Genomic DNA, 11,240 nt, shown 5'->3' on the forward strand with positions numbered 1-11,240 from the left:
TTTTCGATGGTGTCACTGGGCTCCACCTCCAGGGTGATGGTCTTGCCAGTCAAGGTCTTCACGAAGATCTGCATTTTGACCTAGATTTTAAAAAGACAATGTTAGTATACCATCTCAAGATCTTTATATTACCAGGATGCCTGGGTGGCTCAGTGGGTTAAGCCTATGACTCTTGATGTCTGCTCAGGTCATGATCTCAGAGTCCTGGGATGGACGCCCCGAGTCAGGCTCTGCGCAGAGCATGGAGCCTGCTTGGGATTCTCGCTCTCCCTCTCCCCCCCACTTCTAAAATAAATGAATCCTTGGGGCGCTTGGGTGGCTCAGTCGGTTAAGCGACTGCCTTCGGCTCAGGTCATGATCCTGGAGTCCCAGGATGGAGTCCCGCATCGGGCTCCCTGCTCAGCAGGGGGTCTGCTTCTCCCTCTGACCCTCTTCCCTCTCGTGCTCCGTCTCTCATTCTCTCTCTCCCAAATAAATAAAAATCTTTGAAAAAATAAATAAATGAATCCTTAAAAAAATACCTACAGATATAACCAATTCTCCAAAGCTAACAATTTCATCTTCCAAGTGCTTTAACCACATTAACGTCGCTCACAACCCCCCCTTCTTAAATTAGCCACTCAATACAATTTTTAGTCAAGGCTTCAACTTAAAAACGGGGAGGCCAAAAAAAGGGGAAAAAACCTCAAAAGTTAATATCCAGAGCCCTAACTACTCTAGACCCTTCGCTAAATCGTCTTCCCCCACACCCCCCGGAATCTTCCCAAAACCTGAGGAAGATACGTAAGATTAAGGGGGGGAAAAAAAAAAAAGCCCACGAAACTCCGTGATGAAAATTGCCGTTTGAACAAAAATGAGGTGGGACCCTTTCCCCGCGTTGGGATTCAAAAATCCCGACAGTTTTAGGAATCACACTAGACTACCTCCTTTCCGCCTTCCCCCGCTGAGGCAGATGCGATGGAATCTCCATTGGTTAAGCGTCGGTTAGTGTCTGTCGGCGCGCGCGCGCCAACCGCCCCCGCTCCCTCCACGTAAACAAGGCCCACTCTTCCGGAAAGGCCCGGCGCCGCAGCGCAGCGTCACCTCGCCCTCCCCTCCCCCAACCCCTTTCCCTGAGGCGCCCCTGCCGACCCCCGAATCCGCCCGCCTGGGCTCACTTAGAGCCCCTCTCCACTCCTCCTCCGTCTCGAAAGCTGCCAGCCAGTACCTGTTAGCGAATGCAAGGACACCGGACGCAATCACGCCGAGTCACCCGGACGCCAAGACACCAACACCCGACAACGCCAGCCGCTCCTGAACGCTCGCAGCTCCGCGGGGCTGAAATTTATGCGGCGTCTGTTGCGTCACTCATCACTGCCTACGTAGCCGCCGTGTCCGTACGCTGCTGAAAGTAGTTCCCTCGGCCCCACCTCCCGCGGCCCAGTTAGGCTCTGCCACTGAGCCCCAAGTTCCTCAGAGCCGAAGAAAGAACCCTAAAAAATCAGCTCCCCTCTCTTCCAGGCGACTCGTCTCCTCCCTTAGGAAAAAGTAGGAAAATTATCTGGCGGATGGATTTGAGTTAAGGGGTCCTCCTTCGAAAGCTCTCGAAACTTCCTTGCGGCGCCGGCGCTGATTGGTGAAGCGTGTGAAGGCGAGGCCGGCGCTGATTGGTGGGAGACGCGGCGCCTCCGTTGTTGCTGGGCTCCCAGCTGGGGTGGTTTAGCGCCGACGTTGCTAAGTAACTCAGTGCGCGTGCGCCACAGAGGCGCGCCTTTGCTAAAGAGGGGTGCTTCCGGCCGGAGGGGGAGGAGGGGTACTTTGCTCCCGCCTCCGAAGTCCCAACCACCCTTTAAGTGTTAGGTTTTTCCGACGTTCGGTGAGGAAAAACGGTCCTCCGCGGCGACTTTCCCGGGAAGGCCGTCCCGGTTCCGGTTCGGAGGGCGCGGCGCGGCCCGCTGCTGTTTTTGGTCAATGTCTGCAGTGGAAGCACAACCTCCCCCCACCCCCATCTTAACGCGAACCGTACTGGCTGGTGTTATTTGTGCACTAGTTTATAGCAGGGTGAAGAGCTTTAATGACACTTTTTTAAAGAGTCAGAATGCTTTTGTCCTTCTCGATTCCCACAAGGGCTCCGAGGAGTCTGTAAGCTAGACGCTGGTGGCGGGACCGTGTGTGTGTGTGTGGGGGGGTGGTGCTAGGCCTTCCCCGGCGGAGGCCCAGAGAGGCGAGGCTCGGGCTCCCGGTGACAACGGTGGCGGGCTGAGGTCTGGCTCCGGCGAAACCTGCAGTCTCTTTCCCACCTTGCGGTTTCACCGAACTCTGGTTGGGGAAAAAGAGAGCTGCGGATGGGGCAGCCGAAATCCTGCTTCGGTGGACGAGGAATTCGTGTACCAGAAAATAGTGTTTCTCCCATACACGTGTTTGTCGCTCAAGCGACAGTAAAGGAGGAGTTTCCCAGCTACGACCCCTCTGGCTGGTTTCCCTAACGCCCTGGGTGTGGCCCCGTGTCCCGCAAGGAGATAACCCGAGGAACGTGAGTAAGGCAGGGGCGTTGGGATCTCGGTGACACGTGGCCGGAGTCTGAGTCACTGAGCCGGGGGTGTAAACAAACATGCAGAGGGCTGTTTGTGGCGTAATACCAACCTTCCTAAGTGTGGAGTAGTCTGAGGATTTGCACGTTAATGCCAGTCGGCTACACACCACGTAGAAAAGGTCGTTAGTCCTTAAAATACAGCATTTCTAAGCATCATATGCCAGAACGATGTCAGTGACTTTACAGTATAGATAGGTCTGTGATGCGTTAACAACAGCTTAAGTTAAGTGAGCTAAAACTTGGTAAGATCGATTTACTTGAATAACAAAGGGATAAAAATAAGTTTCTTTAAGATCATTTTGGACTTGGAGGTCGCTGACGGAAGGTTTCTTTTTCACAAAGTATGAATTTTCATTTTTGTTAAACAAACAATGAGTCTGAGTTTGTGTCACCAATTAGCTGCTTCTCCTGAGTCATAGAGGTTGAGTGGTAGAATAATCTAGAATGGAGATCTCCTGACGGACAGGATGACTTCATTCGGGGCTTCTAGCAATTGCCAGAACCAAGTTAGTCATACAGCTTCCTGGTTTAATGGTTTCCCAAAGTGGGACGTTTGGTAACCTCAACAAAGCGAAAATGTTTTCAGAAGGAAGACAAGCGCTGTCCTTGTAAAATAAGGTCAATTTTTTATGGTCTGTTTATCAAGTGAACATTTTAGTGATAAGGTCATTTCTGGTAGCAAATTGTAAAAGATAATTTGTAAACAAATTAGAGAATAGGATGACAAAATCCTTCTCCAAAGACCGGGGAATTTGATAATTTAGCACAATACTTGGCATTGTGTTCAATATTTGTTTGTTCAGTGAATGAATTGCAATTTTACCTTTTGTTCAATTGGGGAAAAAAAACCCACCCCAATTTCGTGACAGCCTCAGGCACCAAAATACAGAGCAAAAAGCCAGCATTTATTCTCCATAGGCAAATGTTTTTTGCCTAGGCAGTTCTTTGAGAAAGAAAAAAACAAAGAATCTAAGTAATTTCACTTGGCTAGATGTCTTTTAATAAAAATCTGTGAGAAAACTGTGCTTCCAATGATAAATTCACAGTTGTTTTCTGGACATTATCATCTGATATGTAAAATACTGAGTTAATCAGTGGTTTGTCATTTATCTCGATAGAATTATGAGACTCCTGATTCATTACCAGCAAGTTAGAAACTTTGATATTGGATGTCCAAATGAGCACAGGGAAAAATTTCTGTATTGTCTTTACACTGGGCCTTAAAATTATGAAATCTGTCCAATAAAACATAGCTACTTTAAAATGTTTATTATGGAATATTACATAAATGAAAATTGGAGATAATACAACCAGCACCGTATAACCAGCACCCAACTTTATTAAATCGAACATTTTGTTATTTTGCTTCAGCTTTAAAAAAAAATACTATAAAATTTATCATCTTTCCATTTTTAAGTGTACAGTTAAGTGGTATTAATTATATTTCACATTATTATGTTATAGAGCTCTAGAATTTTTTCATCTTTTTTTTTGTTTTGAAAGATTTCATTCATTTATTTGACAGAGGGAAAGAGAGAGAGCACAAGCAGGGGGAGCAGCAGAGGGAGAAGGAGAAGCAGGCTCTCTGCTGAGCAGGGAGCTCGATATGAGGCTTGATCCCAGGACCCTGGGATCATGACCCGAGCCGAAGGCAGACGCTCAACTGACTGAGCCACCCAGGCGCCCCTAGAATTTTTTCATCTTGTAAAACTGAAACCCTATACCCACTTAACTACCACTCCCCATTTCTACCCACCCCCAGGCCCTGGCACCCACTATTCTTCCTTCTGTTTCTATGATCCTGACTACTTTAGATACCTTATAAAAGTGGATTCATACAGTGTTTGTTTTTATTTGGTGACTGGCTTATTTCATTTAGTATAATGTCTTCAGGCTTCATCCATACATGTGACAAATTTCTTTGTTTTTTAAGGTTAATAGTCCATTGTATGAATATACCATATTGTATTTATCTGTCTATGGATATTTGGGTCTCTTCCACCTCTTGGCTATTGTGAATAATGTTGCAGTGAATATGGGTGTGCAAATATCTCTGAGATCCTGTCTTCAGTTCCTTTGAATATGTCCTCAGAAGGGGGATTGCTGGATTATATGATAATTCTGTTTTTAATTTTTTGAGGATCCTCCATACTGTTTTCCATAATGGCTACACAATTTTACATAGCCATCAGCCATGTACAAGAGTTCTAGTTTCTCTATATCCTACCAATACTTGGTACTAATGGGTGTGAGGTGATATGTTACTGTGGTTTTGATTTGCACTTCCCTAACATTTTTTATTTTTAAATAATTATAGATTCACAAGTTGCCAAAATAGTACAGAGTCTTTTTTTTTTTTTTAAGATTTTATTTATTTATTTGATAGAGACAGAGAGAGAGAGGGAACACAAGCAGGGGGAATGGGAGAGGGAGAAGCAGGCTTCCTGCAAAGCAGGGAGCCCGATTCGGGGCTCGATCCCAGGACCCTGGGATCATGACCTGAGCCGAAGGCAGATGCTTAACGACTGAGCCACCCAGGTGCCCCCAGAGAAGTCTTATTATACCCTTCATCCAATTTTCCCCAATGCTGATGATGTGGAAATGTTGGGGTTTGGAGCACATGTCAAGAAAGAATTCTTGAGACATCTTCGGTGCAAAAAGGTGGTTTTATTAAAGCACAGGGACAGGACCCAGGGGCAGAAAGAGCTGAGCTGCACTGGGGTTCTGACAGGTGACTGATTATATACTTTCAAGTTGGGAGGGGGTTAGGGAAGCTTAAGTCTCTAAGGAATTTTGGAAGCAAGGTTTCCAGGACCTTGAGGGGGCTAGCTATTAGGAAAAAGGTCATTTATTACCGTTTAATGAAACCTTAGTCAAGAGACACTTCAGGTGTATATCAGTGGGCCATATGCTTGGGGGATGATTGCTAACATGTGTCTCCGGGAGTAGAGATCAAGGAAGTTTCCAAAGGAATTTCTGTATATTTAAAGTAGACTTATAGGACCCTGGGGGGTCTGGCTAAGATTGCCTTTTGCCCTTAGCAAAGGGTCAACATCAAGGCAGCTGAGCTCCCGGAGGAAGCTCACTTTACCTGTTTCAAGGACTTGTCAAGGGGCTGCAAGTAGTAAGGAAATTTAATTTTTTTTGGCTTTGTTTCCTGTATCAGCACCTTACATAACTACAGTACAGTATCAAAAGCAGGAAAATAACAGCGGTACAATCTGCAGACCTTATTCAGATTTCAGCAGTTTTACATTCACTTTAGTGTCTGTGCAGTTTTATCACTTGGATAGATTCATGTAACCATCACCAGGATCAAGACACAGAACTGTTTCATCACAAGGATCCCTCCTGCTACTTCTTTATGGTCACAAGCTTCTTCCACCCCTTACCACCAAGCCCAGGCAACCACTAATGTGTTCTGCATCTTTACTTTCCTTCCCATATGTTTCTCTGTTTTGTTTCTTAAATTCCACATACGAGTGAAATCATATGGTATTTCTTTCTCTATTTCACTTAGCATAATATTCTCTAGCTCCAACCACGTCATTGCAAATGGCAAGATTTCATACTTTTTGGTGGCTGATTAGTATTCCTTGTACGTGTATATACCACATCTTTGTCCGTTCATCAGTTATAGACATTGGGGTTCTTTCCGTAGTTTGGCTGTTGTTGATAATGTTCAGCATCTTTGTAATGTTGTTACTTTGAGAATGATGGAATCACTCAGTATGTAACTTTTTTTTTTTAGATTTTTTAAGATTTTATTTATTTGAGAGAGCAGGAGCAGGGGGAGGGGCAGAGGAGAGGGAGAGGGAGAAGCAGGCTCCCCGCTGAGCAGGGAGCCCGATGTGGGGCTCAGTCCCAGGACCCTGAGATTGTGACCTGAGCCAAAGGCAGACACTTAACCAAATGAGCCACCCAGGTGCCCCTATAACTTTTAAAAAATTTTTTTATTTATTTTTCTTTTTTTTCTTCTTTTTTTTTAGGTTATACATTTTATTTTATTTTATTTTTTAAAGATTTATTTATTTATTTTAGAGAAGTGGGGAGGGGCAGGAGGAGAGGCAGAAAGAGTCTTTTTTTTTTTTAAGATTTTATTTATTTATTTGAGAGAGAGAATGAGATAGAGCATGAGAGGGGGAAGGGTCAGAGGGAGAAGCAGACTCCCTGCCGAGCAGGGAGCCTGATGCGGGACTCGATCCAGGGACTCCAGGATCATGACCTGAGCCGAAGGCAGTCGCTTAACCAACTGAGCCACCCAGGCGCCCTATTTTATTTTATTTTAGATTTTATTTATTTATTTGACAGAGACACAACGAGAGAGGGAACACAAGCAGGGGAAGTGGGAGAGGGAGAAGCAGGCTTCCCGTGGAGCAGGGAGCCCAATGCGGGGCTTGATCCCAGGACCCTGGGATCATGACCTGAGCCGAAGGCAGATGCTTAATGACTGAGCCACCCAGGTGCCCCATAACTTTTTTTTTTAAGATTTATTTATTTTATTTGAGAGAGAGAGACTGGGGAGAGGGGCAGAGGAGGAGGAAGAGAAAGTCTTAAGCTGACTCGGCACTCAGCTAGGATAGGAGCCCAGTGTGGGGCTGGACCTTACAATCCTGAGATCACAACCTGAGTTGGATGTTAACTGACTGCACCACCCAGGTGCCCCCACCCCGACACCTTTTGAAGATAATACTGTACATTTACGTTTCCATATATATTACATGCTGCTATAAACTGAATGTGTCCCTCCAACATTCATATGTTGAATCTTAATCCCCAGTATGATGGTATTTGGAAGTGGGGCCTTTGGAAGGTAATTAGGTCATGAGAGCAGAACCCTGTAGAATGGGATTAGTGCTCTTATGAAAGAGACTCCAACGAGCCACCGGGCTGGTGCAGTTGGTAGAGCATGTGACTCTTTTTTTTTTTTTTAAAGATTTTATTTATTTGACAGAGAGAGACACAGCGAGAGAGGGAACACAAGCAGGGGGAGTGGGAGAGGGAGAAGCAGGCTTCCCGTGGAGCAGGGAGCCCGATGCAGGGCTCGATCCCAGGACCCCGGGATCATGACCTGAGCCGAAGGCAGATGCTTAACAACTGAGCCACCCAGGCGCCCCAAGCATGTGACTCTTGATCTCAGTGTTGTAAGTTTGAGCCCCACGCTGGATGTAGAGATTACTTAAAACTAAAATCTTAAAAAAAAAAAAAAAAGACTCCAGAGAGCCACCTTATGCCATACCCATATGAGGACAGAGAGAGATGGCCATTCATGAATCAGGAAGCAGGCCCTCACCAGGCACTGAATCTGCCAGAAGATTCGACTTCCTGGCCTCTAAAACTGTAAGAAATAAATTTCTGTTGTTTATAAACCACTCAGTCTATTGTATTCTTTTATAGCAGCCTGAACAGACTAAGACACGTTTTTAGATTTTATTTAAATATCATGCTCTACATATCATCATGCAACTTCCTTTTTTTTCTCTTTTAATAATTGTTTTTGAGATTTAGCTGTGTTGGTAAATGTAGGCAGTAGATCTAATTTAACTACTTTGGCTGCTTTGTAGTATTCTGCTATATGAAGATACCACAATTTAACTTTAGGGTGTTTGTTCCTAGTTTTTCACTGTTACAAAGCTGCTAAAAGCATTTTTTTTAGATTTTATTTATTTGAGAGAGAGAGACAGAGATAGTGAGAGAGCACAAGTGGGGAGGAGAGGGAGAAGCAGGCTCCCCATAGAGCAGGGAGCCCGATGCGGGACTCGATCCCAGGATCCTGGGATCATGACCTGAGCCGAAGGCAGACGCTTAACTGACCCAGCCACCCAGGCGCCCTGCTAAAAGCATTTTTAAGTACACAGTTCAGTGGCATTAAGTACATATATTCACACGGTTGTGTGAACATCACTACCACTCATCTCCAGAACGCTTTTCGTCTTGCAAAACTGAAACTCTATACCCATTAAACAGTAACTCCTCATTCTTCCCTCAGGCCCTGGCAACCACCATTCTACCTTTGTTCCCATGAATTTGACTTAGGTACCTCCTATAAGTGGAATCATATTGTATTTGTCTTTTGGTGACTGGCTTGTTTCATTTGGCATAATGTCCTCAAGGTTTATCAGAATTTCCTTCCTTTTAAAAGTTGCATAGGGGCACCTGGGTGGCTCAGTCGTTAAGCTTCTGCCTTCAGCTCAGGTCATGATCCCAGGGTCCTGGGATCGAGCCCCACATCGGGCTCCCTGCTCCACGGGAAGCCTGCTTCTTCCTCTCCCACTCCTCCTGCTTGTATTCCCTCTCTCGCTGTGTCTCTCTGTCAAATAAATAAATAATCTTATAAAAATAAAAAAAACACAAAAGTTGCATAATATTCCACTGTGTGTATTCATAACATATTGTTTATCCATTCATCTGTCCATGGGCACTTGGATTATTTCTAATCTTTGGCTATTGTGAGTAGTGCTACCATGAACATGGGTATACGAATATCTGAGTTCTGGCTTTCAAATCTTTTGGGCATATATCCAGAAGTGTAATTGCTTGATCATATGGTAGTTCTATTTTTAGTTTTTTGAAGAACCACCATACTGTTTTCCATAACAGCTGCACCATAATAAAAGCATTTGTGTGTATATATTATATCCTTGTATTCATGGGTGAGGATGTCTCTAGGCAGTCAGTATACACAGGAATAAAATGGTGGGATGTGATCTTAAACTTTACTAAGTTTTGCCAAATTGCTCTCCAAAGTGATCATACAAACTTACAATCTTATCAGCAGTGTAGGAGTTCTATATACTTAGCAGCACTTAGTATTCAGACTTTTCAAGTGGGATTTGACTATAGGGAAAGAGTTTCTAAGGCAGGTTTGACAGTTTGGTAGATTTGGTCATCACAAGTCCATTGGCTTAAGGTTCTAAAGAGCTACATGGGAAGAACCGTAAGAGGCAGTGAAGTGACTTGTAAGTCATTGGAGGGATGTGAGGGTATCAGTGAATATTGGGTTAGCTTGTACAAATTGCCTTTACAATTTTTGGTAATTTGTTTCTAATTTTAGAATTTGGCAATTAGGGTGCCTGAGTGGCTCAGTCGGTTAAGCGTCTGCCTTCAGCTCAGGTCATGATCTCAGGGTCCTGGAATCAAGCCCCTCTCCTTCTGCCCCTCCCCCAGTTCATGCTCTCTCTCAAATAAATAAAATCTTTAAAAAAAAGAATTTGACAATTATGTCAAAAAAGAATTATCAGTTATTATCAACACAACTCTTTTAGGAACATAAGGCAGTGTACTGAAGCAAACAGAGCCTGAGATTTGGAATCAAACACAACCCTGTCGTATTCCCAACTTGGTTTTACACCAGTCCTATGACTGTGTATTTTACTTAACATTTTTAACCTTCAGTTTCCCTACCTGTAAAGAAAACATGTGGACCAGGTGTCCTCCTACCTTGTCAAATCGAGTCTTAAGTCTAGGTAGATCACTTGGCACTTAATAGATGCTGAGCAAATGCCACTTACATCCCTTTTTCCTTGTCTTTTGTTTAATTTCCTTTGCTCTTTACAGAAGTGGCCTTGAAAGACTGGTATTTTCTTTTTTCCAGTGCCTTTCTAGGGCGATTCTCAAACCTTGACAATAGACCAAGAAATGGTAGCTTGCTGTATCAGTTTCCCAACCTGTTAGAAAACTGTACTAGGAGGGCGCATGGGTGGCTCAGTCAACGGTTAAGCATCTGACTTCTCTGACTTCCACTCAGGTTATGATCGCAGGGTCCTGGGATGGAGCCCTGCTCAGCGGGGAGTCTGCTTCCCCTCTCCCTCTCCTCGGGTGTGCGCTCTCACTCAAATGAAAAAATCTGTGTGTGTGTGTGTGTGTGGTTTTTTACCTTTATTTGACAATCAGTGATTAGTTCTCATCCACATTAACTGTCTGTAGATTTTTGAAAGTGGTGACAGGTACATAGGTAACCAATGTGTAGAACTTATTTGGTGACTCTTCATCCTCGTTATGTTTTCTGGACAACCACACACGGATACGGTATGGAACATTCTTTATTCCTCTGTCCCAGACAGCTTTGTTGAGCCTGGTGTCAACGCACACATCTGGAGTTCCCATCTCCTTCATGGCAAATTTCTGGATCTCTTTGAGTGTCCCAAGGGCACGCTTCTTGAAACTCATTCCATGGATGTGCTTGTGAATGATGATGGTGTATTCTCTGGTCACTACCTCGTTGATCACAGAACGGCCCTTCTTCTTCCCACCACTCTTCTTCGCGGGAGCCATTCTGCCGGGCCCTGGTTAGAAAGGACTCAAATGAAAAAAATCTTAAAAAAAAAAAAAAAGAGAGAAAACTATATTAGGTATCTAAAATCGACTAGGCAATAGTAGCTATTGTTTGCTTGGATAAATAAATTTTGTACCATTCCCTTAGACTTTTTTTTTTTTTTAAGATTTTATTTATTTATTTGACAGAGACAGACACAGCGAGAGAGGGAACACAAGCAGGGGGAGTGGGAGAGGGAGAAGCAGGCTTCCCGCTGAGCGGGGAGCCCGATGCGGGGCTCGATCCCAGGACCCTGGGATCATGACCTGAGCTGAAGGCAGATGCTTAACGACTGAGCCACCCAGGTGCCCCCCATTCCCTTAGACTTTAAGATTATTCTTCATTTCTTTTTCA

General features: G+C 44.5%; 1 protein-coding gene and 1 non-coding gene across 2 annotated transcripts; both read right to left on the bottom strand.

The window, feature by feature from the left end:
* Positions 1-5: 5 nt before the first annotated feature.
* LOC110584668 lies at positions 6-1,565 on the bottom strand. The gene is made up of 2 exons (XR_006541291.1): positions 1,208-1,565; positions 6-80 (listed from the first exon to the last, which is right to left on the bottom strand). It is a non-coding gene; the product is annotated as an uncharacterized LOC110584668 (transcript).
* An 8,903-nt stretch (positions 1,566-10,468) lies between these two features.
* LOC110584674 (60S ribosomal protein L31-like) lies at positions 10,469-10,846 on the bottom strand. Its single transcript, XM_044921676.1, has one exon. It carries the CDS (start codon positions 10,844-10,846, stop codon positions 10,469-10,471), a length of 378 nt encoding a protein of 125 aa, XP_044777611.1.
* Positions 10,847-11,240: the final 394 nt, after the last annotated feature.

This window comes from Neomonachus schauinslandi, chromosome 15, assembly GCF_002201575.2.
Source record: "Neomonachus schauinslandi chromosome 15, ASM220157v2, whole genome shotgun sequence".
NCBI lineage: Eukaryota > Metazoa > Chordata > Mammalia > Carnivora > Phocidae > Neomonachus > Neomonachus schauinslandi.